At 58.5% G+C, this 17091-nt stretch overlaps 1 protein-coding gene across 1 annotated transcript in view; it reads right to left on the bottom strand.

Moving 5' to 3' along the window:
• Positions 1-3756: 3756 nt before the first annotated feature.
• LRRC37B (leucine rich repeat containing 37B) overlaps positions 3757-17091 on the bottom strand; it is a 28773-nt gene continuing 15438 nt past the window's right edge. The window contains exons 6-7 of the mRNA XM_064174378.1: positions 3968-4391; positions 3757-3861 (exon numbers count right to left, since the gene is read on the bottom strand). Coding sequence (XP_064030448.1) covers positions 3757-3861; positions 3968-4391 — 529 coding nt within the window. The remainder of the gene's footprint in view (positions 3862-3967; positions 4392-17091) is intronic.

Below are 17091 nucleotides of genomic sequence, written 5' to 3'. Positions count from 1 at the left end.
GCAGGCAAGCAGTGGCAGGCAAGCAGCGGCAGGCAAGCAGCGGCAGGCAGTGGCAGGCAGGCAGTGGCAGGCAGTGGCAGGCAAGGCAGTGGCAGGCAGTGGCAGGCAAGGCAGTGGCAAGCAAGGCAGTGGCAGGCAGGCAGTGGCAGGCAAGGCAGTGGCAAGCAAGGCAGTGGCAGGCAGGCAGTGGCAGGCAAGGCAGTGGCAAGCAAGGCAGTGGCAGGCAGTGGCAGGCAGGCAGTGGCAAGCAGTGGCAGGCAGCAAAACCTCAGCAGTCCCATGGCAGCAGCAGGGTTGAGAGCCCGGCGGGGCCCAGCCCGTCCCATCCCATCCCATCCCATCCCATCCCATCCCATCCCATCCCATCCTGTCCCGTCCCCATCCCATCCCATCCCATCGCATCCCATCCCATCCCATCCCATCCCATCGCATCCCATTCCATCGCATCCCATCCCATCCCATCCCATCCCATCCCATCCCATCCCATCCCATCCCATCCCATCCCATCCCACTCACGGTGCCTGGGACCTGCTGAAGATCTCCTCGTCGGAGCTCTCCTGGCAGAGCTGGGCCATGGCTCTCTCCTGCTGGGGGTCGAGGGGCTTGAAGAGGTCCTGGAGCCACTGCGGGTGGATTTTGCTGGGATTCCAGACCAGGGAGCCCTGGGAAGCGCCGGGAAAGGGAAGAGTTTGGAGCTGAGGGGCGGGCAGAGGGGGGCCTGGCAAGAGCTCCCTGCCCTCACCTGCTCTCCAGCATCCTCCTTGTTCCTGCTCCATCCCCGTGGCAGGAGCCGATGGAAGAACCTGGAATAAAGCAAGGGAGGGCAGGATCTAAGTGGAGGCAGCTGGCAGGAGGGGCACCTGTGCCCTGCCCTGCTGGCAAGTGGCTCCAGTGGCAGTTAGAGCTTGGACTAAGCAGGTTAAAGCTGGGGGGGAAGGCTTTTGGGTGTTGGCACCCCAGAATTCACCTTCCTCTGTCCCTAAGCAGGAGGCTCGGCCAGGGAGGTCTGCAGTGGCTGTGACCACCCTGCTAGAGCTGAAGGCTCTACCTGAGGAAGATGAGGAGCCCCAGAGGGAAGGGATGGTGCTGGCTGCTGTGGCTGGGCATGAGGTCTGGCAGAGCTGGGATGTGAAAGGCACCTGAGGGGCATAGGAGGGAGTTCTTCAACAGCCTCTCCAGGGAGAAGCTGGGCAGAGATGGCACCAGAGAAGAGCTTTGCTGGGAACCAGAGCAGAGAGTTGCTTCCTTGTGGCTGGGCATCGTGGCCACAGGGCCATGGCACCATGCAGGAGCCCAGGGGCACCACATCCACCCTGTCTGGTGTGAAGAAGGGCTGGGGGGGGAGCACACAGCCCTGGGGGTCACTCGTGCTTTGGGGGCCCTTTTCTGGGGCTCCTACGAAAGTTGTGTTTTAAACTCAGGCTGGGCAGCCCTCTGCAGCCTGTGCCCACCTGCCTGGGGTGAGGGCATGGAGATTTGTGCCCAGCAGCACATCCTGCCCCTCTGCTCTGCTCTGCTCTGCTCTGCTCTGCTCTGCTCTGCTGAGACCTCGCCTGCAGCACTGCCTCCAGTTCTGGGGCTCCCAACATAAGGGCATGGACCTGATGGAGAAGGGTCCAGAGGAGGTCATGAAGGTGATCAGAGACCTGGAGAAGCTCTGCTGTGGGGACAAGCTGGGAGAGTTGGGGCTGTTGAGCCTGGAGAAGAGAAGGCTCCAGGGAGACCTCAGAGCAGCCTTCCAGTGCTTAAAGGGGCTGCAGGAGAGCTGGGGAGGGACTTTGGGCAAGGGCTGGGAGTGGCAGGATGAGGGCAAATGGCTTTGAGCTGGGAGAGGGGAGAGTGAGAGTGGAGATGAGGAAGAGATTGTTGAGAGGGAGGGTGGGGAGAGACTGGCACAGGTTGTCCAGGGGAGGCTGTGGATGTCCCCTCCCTGGAGGTGTCCAAGGCCAGGTTGGATGAGATCTTGAGCACCCTGTGCTGGTGGGAGGTGTCCCTGCCCATGGCAGAGGGGTTGGAACTGGCTGAGCTTTGAGCTCCCTTCCAGCCCAACTGATTCTGTGACTGGGAGCTGCTCAGGGGCTGGGAGCTGTTGGTGGCACAGCAGCATGGCACAGGTGTCCTTACCACCTCTGGTGTGACTTCCTGCGGCTCTGGGCGTGGGAAGCAGCTGCATGTTTTCGGGAGTGAACCTGGTGATGGAAAGAGAGGGGTCGGGGGGGGAGAGAGGGAGAGAGAGAGAGAGAGAGCAGGGGAGAGAGGAGAGAGAGGGAGAAGAGAGAGGGAGACATGTAACGTCAGAGTGTTCTCATCCCATCAGGACACTCTCATCCCATCAGGACATTCTCATCCCATCAGGACACTCTCATGCCATCAGGACACTCATCCCATCAGGACACTCTCATCCCATCAGGACATTCTCATCCCATCAGGACACTCATCCCATCAGGACATTCTCATCCCATCAGGACATTCTCATCCCTTCAGGACATTCTCATCCCATCAGGACACTCATCCCATCAGCATTTTCTCACCCATGCTCTGCCAAAGGAGACCATAAAGTTCCTCTTCCAACCCAGCCCATCAGACACATGTGCAAGCCCCTGCCAGCAGCCACGTTTTAGATGGAGTCCATCCTCCTGTCCCAGCTCCTCTCTTTTCCCTGCCTCTGGAATGCTCTGAGCTCCCACAGCTCTCCTCATCAGCACAGTGTTTGTGCTGCACAGAGCTTTGCAGGCTGCTCCCCTCCTGCCCAGCCCTGGTCTGAAACACCAGGGCAGGCTTTCAGAGGAAGGGAAGCTCTGCTTCTTTCTTAGCAGAAGAGGCCCTAAAGGAACCTGAAACCCTGTGGGCATGCTGGGTGCTCTCCCTTGGCACTGCCCTGCCCCATGTGGAGTTGTGGCACTTTGCAGAAGGGCTTGAGCTTGGCAAGAGGGAAGATCACAGAGGAATGGCTGCGTGGCTGAGAGCAGTTGTGTGGGCAGGAGAGCAGCACAGGGGCAGGAGAGGAGCTGGGTGGTGACACTCCAGGGCTGGGGATTGTGGGCTAAGCTCCAAGGGTTGGAAAAGCATCTCTTGTGCTACCTATGGGCACCTGCAGTGGCACCCTGGCACCTAGAAATAGTGTGGTCAGCAGGAGCAGGGCAGGGCTCACCCCTTTGAACTGGCACTGGGGTCAGTTTTGGGCTCCTCACTGCCAGAAGCACATTGAGAGGCTGGAGCAGGGCCAGAGAAGGGCAAGGAAGGTGGGGAAGGGTCTGGAGAAGAGGGCTGGGGAGGAGCAGCTGAGGGAGCTGGGGGGGTGCAGCCTGGAGGAGAGGAGGCTGAGGGAGACCTCATTGCTCTCTGCAGCAACCTGAGAGGAGGTTAGAACCAGGTGGGAGTTGAGCTCTGCTCCCAAGCAACGAGTGATGGGAGGAGAGGAAACAGCCTCAGGTTGCCCCAGGGGAGGTTTAGGTTGGACCTAAGGAACAATTTCTTCCCCCAAAGGGTTGTCAAGGCCTGACCCAGGCTGCCCAGGGCAGTGGTGCAGTGCCCATCCCTGGGCAGGTGCCAAAGCCCTGGGGAGTGGTGCTGAGGGCCATGGGTTGGTGGTGCCCTGGGGCAGTGCTGGGGTAAGAGCCGCACTACATGACCTGGAAGGACTGTTCAGAGCAAAGCATTCAGCGATTCTGTGCCTCTCACAAGCTGTGCAGGGCTGCCCCCTCCTCACCCAGATGCACTCCAGCTGCCAGGCCTGCCTGGCAGCTCTGCCCAGCATCAGCTCACCTCGGCCAGACAGATCAGCAGGAGGTTAACCATGACGACAGCAGCCACTGCTGGGGCCCACAGCAGAAGGTCACTGGAGGTCTGCATTGCTTTCTCCTGGCAGAAAAGGGAAGTCAGGTTAGAGAGGGTTGCCCCTTCAACCCCCTGCTGCCATGCAGCAGTGCCCAGCAGCTGCCAGCCTCGCTCTGTGCCCCCTGCTCACCTCCTCGGCCATGCCTATGGAAACGTTGCCTTCCACCACACAGGCTCCCTGCTCCTCTTGCCTCTGGCTCAGCAGCTTTATCAGCAGCCCTGCCTTCAGCAGCAGCTTGGCACAGGCTGGCTGGAGCTGGGGCAGGCTGCAGTCCCCCTGCAGGGCCTGTGCCACCCTTGCCACGAAGCTGCGCAGGGCTTCATCCGGGACCAGCAAGCGCAGGCGGTGCTGGAGCTTGGCTTCAAAGAGGTCTCCTTCAGCAGAAGCCCTGCCTGGGCTCTCAGAGCCCTCTGGCTTGCTGGGGAAACTGGAGCCTTCCTTTTCTTGCATCCTGTGTGCTTCTGCAGTGTGGGGGATGCCAGGTAAATGCCCACCCGGAGAGGATTCTGCTTCTTCAGCTGCATCCTGCAGCGTGCTGGTGGCCTCTGGGGGGCTGTTGTTAGAGGAGAAATGCTGGGTTGGGCTTGGGCTCTGCTCTGCTTTACCTCCTGTTGCTGAGGGCTCTTCCACTGATGCCCTGTAGACAAGCTGGTGGTGTTCAGCCAGACCTGGGCTGTGCCTCTGCTTGTGCCCTCTGTAAGTCCAAATGTGGTCCTGCCTTGGGGACGCTGCTCCCTCTGCATCATCCACATCCTGCACAGCCTCCATCCCAGGAGCTTCCTTGGTCTGTTCCACAGCATCCAAGTCATTTGGAGTCTTGAAAGGCTCAGACAAACGAGGGGCTGGTGCTGGGGGGTGTGGAAGGGAAGGTTCTGGAGGAGGTCTGAGTACTTGGTGCTGCCAGGAGGACCCAGCAGTGGGGTTTGACCTGCCAGCTGCTGCCCAGGGCTTTAAGCTTAAGCCATGCTGCTCTTGTTCCCAGCTCATGTTTGTCTCTCCCTCCACTGCTGGGGTCTCCTGCACCTCCTCCTCCTGCTCAGAGGCTGCTGGAAGAGAGTTTGCCACAGGCAGGTTGCTTTTAGCCTCCTGCAGCTTCTTCTTGAGCTCAGCCACCAGCACCTTGGCCAGAAAATGGAGCTTCCTTAGAGCAGCTGCACTGCTCCAGCCCAGGTGCTGAACTCTGTGCAGCACAACCAGCAGCTCCTTCATGGTTTTGCCTTCCTGCCTGGAGAAGTGCTGAGGGGAAGGAGAGTTTGACCTGGGAATTTGGCCACCTGGGTCACTGACATCCTGACCACCGCCGCGGGTCAGGCTCAGCGCAACCGCAAGCGTTACGGTGTCAGGGCTGCGGAGGGAAGGCTCCTGGGGCTGCAGCTTCAGTGTGCTGCTGCTGCTGCTGAGACTTCTGGATTCTTCTGCTTCCATGATTTCTCCTTGTCCCACTGCCAGAGGGTCTGTGGGAGCTGGAAAACACGTAGGCTGAAGATGAGGCAGCAGTGTGCCCAGGTGGCCAAGAGAGCCAATGGCATCCTGGGCTGGCTCAGGAGCAGTGTGGGCAGCAGGACAAGGGAGGTTCTTCTGCCCCTGTGCTCAGCACTGCTCAGGCCACAACTGGAGTGCTGTGTGCAGTTCTGGGCCCCTCAATTCAAGAAAGATGTTGAGGTGCTGGAGCATGTCCAGAGAAGGGCAACAAAGCTGGTGAGGGGCCTGGAACACAAACCCTATGAGGAGAGGCTGAGGGAGCTGGGGGTGTGCAGCCTGGAGAAGAGGAGGCTCAGGGGTGATCTTATTACTGTCTACAACCACCTGCAGGGAGGCTGTAGCCAGGTGGGGTTGGGCTCTTCTCCCAGGCAACCAGCAATAGAACAAGGGGACACAGCCTCAAGTTGTGCCAGGGGAAGTAATAGGCTGGATGTGAGGAGGAAGTTGTTGTCAGAGAGAGTGATTGGCACTGGAATGGGCTGCCCAGGGAGGTGGTGGAGTGGCTGTGGCTGGAGGTGTTCAAGAAAAACAGGGCTGGACTTGATGATCTGTGAGGTCTCTTCCAACCCTGATAATGCTGTGATACTGTGATAAGCCTGGATGAGGCACTTAGTGCCATGGTCTGGTTGACTGGGTAGGGCTGGGGGCTAGGTTGGACTGGATGAGCTTGGAGGTCTCTTCCAACCTGTTTGATTCTACGATCCTAAGAGAGAAGCTCAGTGCCAAAAGACAGAGGGAGAGGCTCAAAGGTTCATCCCCGAGCAGCAGGCGCTTGACTTTTAAGACAGGGCAGGGTGCATGAAGGGGGCTTGGTGGAGGTGTCACAGCCAGCTATGGATTTGTGGCCTCAGTCAGATGATCTCCTCGGGGCAGAGCAGGCAGAGCTTTCCTTTTTCTGGTGGCTCCACAGGCTGTGTTTGGTGTGAAACGTCCTGGGGGAATGGGTTTGCTGTGGGAGAGTTTCCTACCGCTCGATGCGAGGCCAGCGCCGAGCTGCTGAGATCAGCACAGGGTCACAGAATGGGTTGGGTTGGAAGGGAGCCTGGGCTGCAGCAGCAGCAGTGTGGCCAGCAGGGCCAGGGAGGGGATTCTGCCCCTCTGCTCTGCTCTGCTCTGCTGAGACCCCACCTGGAGTGCTGCATCCAGCTCTGGAGCCCCTGGGACAAGAGGGCTGTGGAGATGCTGGAGAGTGTCCAGAGCAGGGCCAGGAGGATGCTCAGAGGCTGCAGCAGCTCTGCTGTGAGCACAGCCTGAAAGAGTTGGGGCTGTGCAGGCTGGAGCAGAGGAGGCTCCCAGGGGACCTTCTTGTGGCCTGCCAGCATCTGAAGGGGGCTCCAAAAAAGCTGGGGAGGGACTTTTGAAGCTGTGAGGGAGTGGCAGGGGTGGGGGGGATGGAGCAGAGCTGGAGGTGGGGAGAGTGAGGCTGGAGGTGAGGAGGAAGTTGTTGAGCAGGAGAGTGGTGAGAGGCTGGAATGGGTTGCCCAGGGAGGGGGTTGAGGCCCCATGGCTGGAGGTGCTTGAGGCCAGGCTGGCTGAGGCTGTGTGCAGCCTGCTCTAGGGTAGGGTGTCCCTGGGCATGGCAGGGGGTTGGCACTGCCTGCTCCTTGTGGTCCCTTCTCACCCTGCCTGATTCTGTGATTCTATGACCTCCAGAGGCCCATTCCAACCCTTACCATGCTGCGACTGCAGTGATTCAAGAGCCCCACAGCAGGCTGCAAGCAGACTCTTATCTCTAATGCTGTGCTGCTGATAGCTCAGTGCCAGAGGCAGGCTGACATGGTCAGGAATATTTACAGATCACAAAGGCATTTAGGCCTTTTTGGCTGCCTAAATGATAGGAGATTGGGCACAGAAACACCTTCAGCCCTAAAAGGCTCAGCAGGCTCTCTAGGCTTGTGATGAGGTTTGGTTCATCTGCTATGGGTTAGGTTGGAAGGGAGCTCAAAGCTCAGCCAGTTCCAAGCTCCCTGCCATGGGCAGGGACACTTCCCACCAGTACAGGGTGATCAAGGACTCATCCAGCCTGGTCCTGAACACCTCCAGGGAGGTTGTGGAGCACAGAAGGGTGCTTCTGTGCTCCACAACCTCCCTGGGGAACCTGTGCCAGGGTCTCAGCACCCTCAACCTGTGCCAGGGTCTTACCACCCTCAAGCTGTGCCAGGTTGTCAGCATCCTCAACCTGTGCCAGGGTCTCACCACCCTCAACCTGTGCCAGTGTCTTAACAATCTCTTCCTCACCTCCACTCTCACTCTCCCCTCTCCCAGCTCAAAGCCACTTGCCCTCATCCTGCCACTCCTATCCCTTGTCCAAAGTCCCTCCCCAGCTCTCCTGCAGCCCCTTCAAGCACTGGAAGGTTGCTCTGAGGTCTCCCTGGAGCCTTCTCCAGGCTCAACAGCTCCAACTCTCCCAGCCTGTCCCCACAGGAGAGCTTCTCTAGGTCTCTGATCACCTTCATGGCATCCTTTGAACATCCTTCAGCAGTTCCATGGCCTTCTGGGAGGCTTCCAGAGCTGCAGGTTGGGTCCTACTCTGGGAAAGCTGCCTGGGTCCATTTGTAAAGCCCAGCTTGGCTCTGCCCCTCAGCAGGACCAGGTTCAGCCCTGCAAGGACCGAGCAGGAAGCTGCTAATGAGGGGTGGCAATGATTGGGGTTCACTCCATGCCCTGCAAAGGAGGGTGAGGTTGCTGCCCTCCCTCCTACCCATGGGGAGCAGGGTGGCAAAGGACACCAAGCCCCTGTCTGAGGTCAGCCAGGCAATGTTTGGAGGCTGCAGATCCCAGCTCCTCTCCAAGCAGCAGAGAGGAGGTTCCTGCAGGGCCTGCTTAGGGACATCCATGCTTGGTATGGGCTGGGTGAGGCTTTACATTCTGGGTACCTTCATTTTCTGGGCCCTTTCCTTTTTCCTGGTCCTTTCCTTTGTCTGGGTCCTTTCATTTGCTGGGGCTCCTCATTTTCTGGAGCTGGATGTCTGCAGTGTGGGTGGCAGAGCTGAGGGTGCAGCTCAGCAAACACTGCTGGCCCCTTTGGCCACATCCCTGCTGTGTTTTTGGCCACATCCCTGCCGTGTCTTTGGCCACATCCCTGCCTTGTCTTTGGCCACCTCTCTGCCTTGTCTTTGGCCACATCTCTGCTGTGTCTTTGGCCACATCTCTGCTGTGATGTTTCTGGAGCTGGGTGACTCCAGTGTGGGTGGCAGAGCTGAGGGTGCAGCTCAGCAAACACTGCTGGCCCCTTTGGTCACATCCCTGCCTTGTCTTTGGCCACATCTCTGCTGTGTCTTTGGCCACATCCCTGCCTTTTCTTTGGCCACATCTCTGCTGTGTCTTTGGCCACATCTCTGCTGTGTCTTTGGCCACCTCTCTGCTGTGCTGTTTCTGGAGCTGGATGTCTGCAGTGTGGGTGGCAGAGCTAAGGGTGCAGCTCAGCAAACACTGCTGGCCCCTTTGGCCACATCCCTGCTGTGTCATTGGCCACATCTCTGCTGTGCTGTTTCTGGAGCTGGGTGACTCCAGTGTGGGTGGCAGAGCTAAGGGTGCAGCTCAGCATGTGCCACCTTGCCACAGCAAACCCTGCTGGCCCCTTTGGCCACATCCCTGCCTTGTCTTGGGCCACATCCCTGCTGTGTCATTGGCCACATCTCTGCTGTGCTGTTTCTGGAGCTTGGTGTCTCCAGTGTGGGTGGCAGAGCTGAGGGTGCAGCTCAGCAAACACTGCTGGCCCCTTTGGCCACATCCCTGCTGTGTCTGGGACCTCCTCTTCCTGCTCAGCTGTGAGCAGCCAAGGTCTGGTGGCACTGGGAAGGCTCAGGAGGCTGTCAGGGCAGCAGCTGGTACCTTGGGAGCAGCACAGGGCACGGATGGTTTGCTTGGCTGGCTGTGCTGTGTGGGTTGGAAGCTGCTGTGTTTGCTCAGCCCAGAGCTATTCCTCCTCAAGATAGGAGCTGACACAGCAGATAGCTGTAATCAGCAGGAACTTTTCAACCCTTGTTTTTCCCAAGCCCTGTGCTCAAAGGGGACCTTTCTGTGCCCTGTGGCTCAGGGATCACAGCCTGAGAACCCCCCAGGTCTTGCCTGAGCTGCCAGAAGCCTCTGGGCTTTGCATGGATGAAGCTCTTGGAGAGTCTGCCCAGATTTAGTGCCTCTGGAAGTGGTCAGGAGCCACCAGGCTGGTTTGATGCCACTGAGTGGCAAACACTGCCTGGGAAGCCACACAAAATGGGGCTGTGCTACAGCATCTGCCAAAGCTGGAGGAAACTGAGGGCCATGAGGATGAGCAGAGGGCTGGAGCTGCTCTCCTGTGAGGACAGGCTGGGAAAGTTGGGGCTGTTCAGTCTGGAGAAGAGCAGGCTCCAAGGAGACCTTCTTGTGGCCTTCCAGGATCTGAAGGGAGCTACAGGAAAGCTGGGGAGGGACTTTTTAGGGTGTCAGTAGTGATAGGACTGGGTGGAATGAAACAAAGCTGGAGGGGAGGTTGAGATTAGACATTAGGAAGAAGATCCTCAGCATGAGGGTGGTGAGAGACTGGCACAGGCTGAGGGTGGTGAGAGACTGGCACAGGTTGAGGGTGATGAGACATTGGCACAGGTTGAGGGTGATGAGACACTGGCACAGGTTGAGAGTGGTGAGATATTGGCACAGGTTGCCCAGGGAGGTTGTGGATCACAGGATCACAGAATGTGATCCAAGATCACTCCCTGGAGGTGTTCAGGACCAGGCTGGATGAGGCTCTGAGCAACCTGATCTGGTGTGAGGTGTCCCTGCTCATGGCATGGGGGTTGGAACTGGATGATGATATTGAGGTGCTGGAAGGTGTTGAGAGCAGGGCAGCAAGGCTGGGGAGGGGCCTGGAGCACAGCCCTGTGAGGAGAGGCTGAGGGAGCTGGGGGGGTGCAGCCTGCAGCAGAGGAGGCTCAGGGCAGAGCTCATTGCTGCCTGCAGCTGCCTGCAGGGAGGCTGTAGCCAGGTGGGGTTGGGCTCTGCTGCCAGGCAGCCAGGGTCAGAAGGGGACACAGCCTGAAGCTGTGCCAGGGCAGGTTGAGGCTGGATGTTGTTAGGAAGTTGTTGTCAGAGAGAGTGATTGGCATTGGAATGGGCTGCCCAGGGAGGTGGTGGAGTGGCTGTGGCTGGAGGTATTCAAGAGGAGTCTAGATGAGGCACTCAGTGCCAGGGTTTAGTTGATCAGAAGGTCTTAGGTGCTAGGCTGGACTGGATGATCTCAGAGCTCTTTTCCAGCCTGGTTAATTCTGTGATCCTTTTGCTCCCTTCCAGCCCTGGCAATTCTGTGACTCTGATTTGATGCCCACATGGGCATCAGCAGGATGCCTACCACACCCAGGAGCACTGCTGGTGGTGCACAGGGCCTCACAGTGGAACTTGATGGTCCTGCAGGGGGTTCCAGTGGGGTGCTTCTCCTGGCAGAGGCAGCAGGCCACATCCCTGGGCACTTTGCTAAGGAGAAGAGGTTATTGGAGAATAAACTTCAGCATCTCAGTCCGTGTCTGTGAGGCCAAACTCATGTAACACACAGACAAAGCCTTCTGGGTTTGGCTCAGCTTCTTCCACACCTCTGGAAAACTTCAGAGAGTCCTAAAGGTTGGAAAAGGCTTCCAAGATCATCCAGTCCAATCCTAACCCAACCACCATGACCACTACACCATACCCTGAAGTGCTACATCTACAGCTTCTTCCTTTTATGCTCAGGTTCCTGCCTGGTGAGTGTGGGGCAGGCTGTGGATGGAGTCTGCCTGGGCTGCAGCAAAGCCTTTGCCACTGTCTGCCACAAGCAGCTCCTGGCCAAGCTGGCAACTCATGGTTTGGACAGGTTCATTCTGTGCTGGGTCAAGAACTGTTTGGATGGCAGAGCCCAGAGAGTGTTGGTGAATGGTGCCACAGCCAGCTGGCAGCTGGCACTGGTGGTGTGCCCCAGGGATCAGTGCTGGGCACAGTCCTGCTCAATGTCTTTATTGATGATCTGGAGCAGGGGATTGAGTCCAGCAGCAGTGAGTGTGCAGCTGACACCAAGCTAGGAGCAGCTGTGGAGTTGTTGGAAGGGATCAGAGTCCTGCAGAGGGACCTGGCCAGGCTGCATGGGTGGGCAGAGGCTAAGGGGATGAGATTGAACAAGGCCAAGGGCAGGGTTCTGCACTTTGGCCACAACAACCCCAAGCAGCACTGCAGGCTGGGGACAGAGTGGCTGAGAGCAGGCAGGAGGAAAGGGAGCTGGGGGTGCTGGGAGAGAGTAGGCAGAAAAGGAGGCAGCAGTGCCCAGGTGGGCAGCAGAGCCAATGGCATCCTGGGCTGGCTCAGGAGCAGTGTGGGCAGCAGGAGCAGGGAGGTTCTTGTGCCCCTGTGCTCAGCACTGCTCAGGCCACTCCTTGAGTGCTGTGTCCAGCTCTGGGCTCCTGAATTGCAGAGAGCTGCTGAGGTGCTGGAAGGTGTTTGGAGAAGGGCAGCAAGGCTGGGGAGGGGCCTGGAGCACAGCCCTGTGAGGAGAGGCTGAGGGAGCTGGGGGGGTGCAGCCTGCAGCAGAGGAGGCTCAGGGCAGAGCTGATTGCTGCCTGCAGCTGCCTGCAGGGAGGCTGTAGCCAGCTGGGGTTGGGCTCTGCTGCCAGGCAGCCAGCAACAGAAGAAGGGGACCCAGGCTGAAGCTGTGGCAGGGCAGGTTGAGGCTGGATGTGAGGAGGAAGTTGTTGTCAGAGAGAGTGATTGGCATTGGAATGGGCTGCCCAGGGAGGTGGTGGAGTGGCTGTGGCTGGAGGTGTTGCAGCCAAGCCTGGCTGGGGCACTGAGTGCCATGGTCTGGTTGGTTGGGCAGGGCTGGGTGCTAGGCTGGGCTGGAGGAGCTTGGAGCTCTCTTCCAGCCTGCCTGATTCTGTGATTCTATGATTCTTGAACACCTCCAGCCATGGGCACTCCACCACCTCCCTGGGCAGCCTCTGCCAACCCCTGACCACTCTTGCAGTGAAGAGATTTTTCCTCCTCTCCAGCCTAGCCCTCCCCTGGCACAGTTTCAGGCCATTTCCTCTCCTCCTGTTGATAGTTACTTGGGTGAAGAGGCCAACCCCAGCCTCGCTCCAGCCTCCCCTCAGGGAGCAGTAGACAGCAATGAGGTCTCCCCTCAGCCTCTTCTCCAGTCTGAACACCCCCTGCTCCCTCAGCCACCCCCTGTAGGATGCCCTCCATCCCCCTCACCAGCCTCCTTGCTCTTCTCTGGACACCCTCCAACCCCTCAATGTCTTCCCAGCACTGCAGCCCCCAGAACTGAAGCCAGCACTCAAGCTCTGGCCCCATCAGGGCTGACTACAAGAGGCACAATCCCTGCCCTGCTCCTGCTGGCCACACCATTGCTGATCCAAGCCAGGCTGCTGGTGCCCTTCCTGCCCACCTGGGCACCCCCTGGCTCATCTTCAGCTGCTGCCCACCAGCAAGCCCAGGTCCCTTCCCACTGGGCAGTTTCAGCCACTCTGTCCCCAGCCTGTAGGGCTGCTTGGGGTTGTTGTGACCAAAGGGCAGGACCCAGAACCTCCTCACACCCCCAAGCCCAACAGACAGATCTGTTCTCCTATGTCCTATGAGAGGGAACCACTAGGATCCCAGGATCCCAGGATCCCAGGATCCCAGGGCTTGGAAGGGACCTCTGGAGATCATCCACTCCAAGTCCCTGCCAGAGCAGCAGCACCCAGGGCAGGGCACCCAGGAACACATCCAGGTGGGGCTGGAATCTCTCCAGAGCAGGAGACTCCACAACCTCTCTGGGCATCCTGCTCCAGGCTCTGGCACCCTCACAGGGACAGTTTCCCTCCTGTTCCCCTGGCACCTCCTCTGCTCCAGCTTGCCCCTGGTGCCCCTTGTGCTGCTCTTGACCACCCCAGAGCAGATCCTGGCTGCCCCCTCCCCACACTGCCCTGCACATCCTCAGCACAGCACTGAGGGCAGCCCTCAGGCTCCTCTGCTGCCAGCTGCCAGCCCCAGCTCCCTCAGCCTGGCCTCACAGGAGATGCTCACTGCCTGCAGCAGCTTGGAAGCTCTGGGCTGGACTTTGCCAAGCAGTTCCCTGAGGTCCTTCTTGACCTGAGGGGTCCAGAACTGGTCACAGTATTCCAGATGTGGCCTCAGCAGGGCAGAGTAGAGAAGGAAGAGAACCTCTCTCTGGACCTATTCACCACAGCCCTTCTAATCCACTCCAGGGTGCCCTTGGCCTTCTTGGCCACCAGGGCACATTGCTGGCTCATGGGCACCCTTCTGTCCACCAGGACCCCCAGGTCCCTTTCCCCTACAGTGGTCTCCAACAGCTCAGTCCCCAACCTATCCTGGTCCATGAGGTTGTTCTTTCCCAGGTGCAGGCTGCTCCACTGGCATCAAACAACATTGATTTTAGCTTTGAAAATGGAATTAGCCCCCAAAAAACACAACCTGAAACCTTTCCCTTGGCAAACTCTGGACCATGCCACCTCGAAGGTGCAGCTCTGCTCTTCAGCAGGTGATTTTGGGCTTCTCCAAGGGCAACAGCAAACCTTGAGCTTTGCTGGGGTTATGCTGACTTAGTGCTGGGCTGCTTTGGTTTCCAACCAGCCTCCTCACCCCCCACTTTGTTAAAGCAGTTGTGGGCAGCCAGGCCCACTCCCTGCACACTCACAGTGTTTCCAGGTGTGCTGCTGTCAGGAGGAGCCTCAGCAAGCTCTGCTCAGTCACTTTTGTTGCACTCAGGTCCCTGGAAGGGTTTGAAGAACTTCATTAGATCTGCAGCAGCAGCAGCAGCAGAACTCTGCTCTGAGCATCAGGTCCCTGAGGGTTGGGGTATGCAGAGGGAGCCAATCACAGAAGGAGGCAAGGTTGGAAGGGAGCACAAGGAGCAGGCAGTGCCAACCCCTGCCATGCCCAGGGACACCCTACCCTAGAGCAGGCTGCACACAGCCTCAGCCAGCCTGGCCTCAAACACCTCCAGCCATGGGGCCTCAACCCCCTCCCTGGGCAACCCATTCCAGCCTCTCACCACTCTCCTGCTCAACAACTTCCTCCTCACCTCCAGCCTCACTCTCCCCACCTCCACCTTTGCTCCATTCCCCCCACTCCTGCCACTCCCTCACAGCCTCAAAAGTCCCTCCCCAGCTTTTTTGGAGCCCCCTTCAAACCCTGGCAGGCCACAAGAAGGTCCCCTGGGAGCCTCCTCTGCTGCAGCCTGCACAGCCCCAACTCTTTCAGGCTGTGCTCACAGCAGAGCTGCTGCAGCCTCTGAGCATCCTCCTGGCCCTGCTCTGGACACTCTCCAGCATCTCCACAGCCCTCTTGTCCCAGGGGCTCCAGAGCTGGATGCAGGACTCCAGGTGGGGTCTCAGCAGAGCAGAGCAGAGCAGAGCAGAGCAGAGGGGCAGAATCCCCTCCCTGGCCCTGCTGGCCACACTGCTGCTGCTGCAGCCCAGGCTCTGCTTGGCTCTCTGGGCTGCAAGTGCACACTGCTGGCTCCTGCTGAGCTTCTCATCTTTCAGTCCTGCCTAACCAGACAGAACTGACCCAAAACAGATCCACGGAGTGCAGCAGGTTGGAAAAGGACCCTCCAAGGTCATCCTGTCCAATCCTCCCTGCAGGCAGCAGGAACATTCCCAACTAGAGCAGGCTGCCTAAGGCCACATCAAGCCTGAGCCTGAATGTCTCCAGGGATGGACACCTACAGGAGGGTTGGGGAGGGACTATTGACAAGTTCTGGGAATGGCAGGAGGAGGAGGAATGGGTTTAAAGTGGCAGAGGGGAGATTGAAAGTGGATGTTAGGAGGAGGAGTGAGGGTGGTAAGACCTGGCACAGGTTAAGGGTGGTGAGAGCCTGGCACAGGTTGAGGGTGCTGAGACCCTGGCACAGGTTGCCCAGGGAGGTTGTGGAGCACAGAAGCACCCAATGTGATCCAAGATCACATTGGGTGCTTCTGTGCTCCACAACCTCCCTGGAGGTGTTCAGGACCAGGCTGGATGAGGCCTGGAGTGACCTGTTCTAGTGGGAGGTGTCCCTGCCTATAGCAGGGGTTTGGAACTGGCTGAGCTTTGAGCTCCCTTCCAACCTAACCCATTCTATGGAGCCTCCACCACCTCCCTGGGCAACCTGTGCCTGTGTTTCCCCACCCTCATTGTGCAGAACTTCCTCCTGATCTCCAACCTAAATCTGTCCTGCTCCAGTTTCAAACCTTTGTTCCTACTCTGCTGTCTTTCTGCTTTGATCTACTCCTCATGATGAAGGTTGAGTCAGGAGGGGGGATCCAGCAGATCTCTTGCAGATGGAAGCAACCAGAAAGGCTGTTCCAGTTCAAAACCTTTCTCCTGCTCTGAGAGCATCTCCAGCCCATGAAGGGAGACACTTCTCATCCATGAGGATGAATCCACTGTGGCCTTGCTGGAGAGTTTATAGCAGTGAGAATCACAGAGTGTTAGGGCTTGGAAGTGACCTCTTGAGATCATCCAGTCCAAAGCCCCTGCCAAAGCAGGGTCACCCAGGCCAGGACACAAAGCAATGCATCCAGGTGGGGTTTGAAAGTCTGCAGAGGACACTCCACAACCTCTCTGGGCAGCCTGCTCCAGGCCTCCAGCAGCCTCACACCAAGGAAGTTTCTCCTCCTGTTCAGAGGGTTCCAGTTTGTGCCCATTGCCCCTTGTCCTGGCACTGCACAGAGTCTGGCACCCTTTCCTTGCCCCCACCCCAGATCTTTGTAAGCATTGCTCAGATGCCCTCTGGGGCTGCTCTTCTGCAGGCTCTCAGCTCCAGGGCTTTCAGCCTCTCCTCATTGCAGATGCTCCAGAAGAGAAAAGCTGCTGGCAGAGAGCAGAGGGAGGCTGTGGGCCAGGGGCTGTGAGTGGAAAGGTCTCTGCCCAAAGCCTGGACAGCTGAGGGGAGCCACAGATGTGAGCAGGAGCCATGGGACACTGAGAATCACAGCACAGAGCTTCACCTGCCCTCAACCCTGCCAAGGCAGGGGGGTGAGGAGCCCTGGGCAGCTGGCACAAGTGTCCCAGGGAGTGGGAACAGCTGGACCCCTGCTTCTGAGCACTGAAGCAGGAGCTGGGGGATCCCCAGAATCATGGAATCACAGAATCAGGCAGGTTGGAAGAGAGCTCCAAGCTCAGCCAGCCCAGCCTAGCACCCAGCCCTGCCCAACCAACCAGACCATGGCACTAAGTGCCCCAGCCAGGCTTGGCTGCAACACCTCCAGCCACAGCCACTCCACCACCTCCCTGGGCAGCCCATTCCAATGCCAATCACTCTAACAACAACTTCCTCCTCACATCCAGCCTCAACCTGCCCTGCCACAGCCTGAGGCTATGTCCCCTTCTTCTGTTGCTGGCTGCCTGGCAGCAGAGCCCAACCCCACCTGGCTACAGAACATTCAGGCCACTCCACAGCCCCAGACCTGGAGGGTCTTTGGCTTATGAAAGTTTGTGTCCTAGCCCCGTGGTTGCTTTGTGTCAGGAGACACAGAACTGCCTGACCCTGCCTTGCCCTGCCAGTGCTGGGTGCCAGAGCAGAGGGTGCTGCAGGATCTCAGCCCTCCTGGCACCAGAGTACTCAGCAGAGACAAAGACCCTCAGCAGGTCTTATCCTCTTTGCTCTTAGTGTAAAGATCTGCTGGAGGGCAGCTCTGAAGAGAAGGACCTGGCAGTGGCCATGGACAAGAAGTTGTCCATGAGCCAGCAGGGTGCCCTTGTGGCCAAGAAGGTCTCAATGCTCTCCTGGGAAGCATTGAGAAGGACAAGGGAGGTTCTCCTCCCTCTCTGCTCTGCCCTGGTGAGCC

This window comes from Pogoniulus pusillus, chromosome 40 (genome assembly GCF_015220805.1).
Source record: "Pogoniulus pusillus isolate bPogPus1 chromosome 40, bPogPus1.pri, whole genome shotgun sequence".
Lineage (NCBI taxonomy): Eukaryota > Metazoa > Chordata > Aves > Piciformes > Lybiidae > Pogoniulus > Pogoniulus pusillus.
The sequence above is the reverse complement of the archived record's forward strand: the minus strand, read 5'-3'. Positions and strand labels throughout refer to the sequence as shown.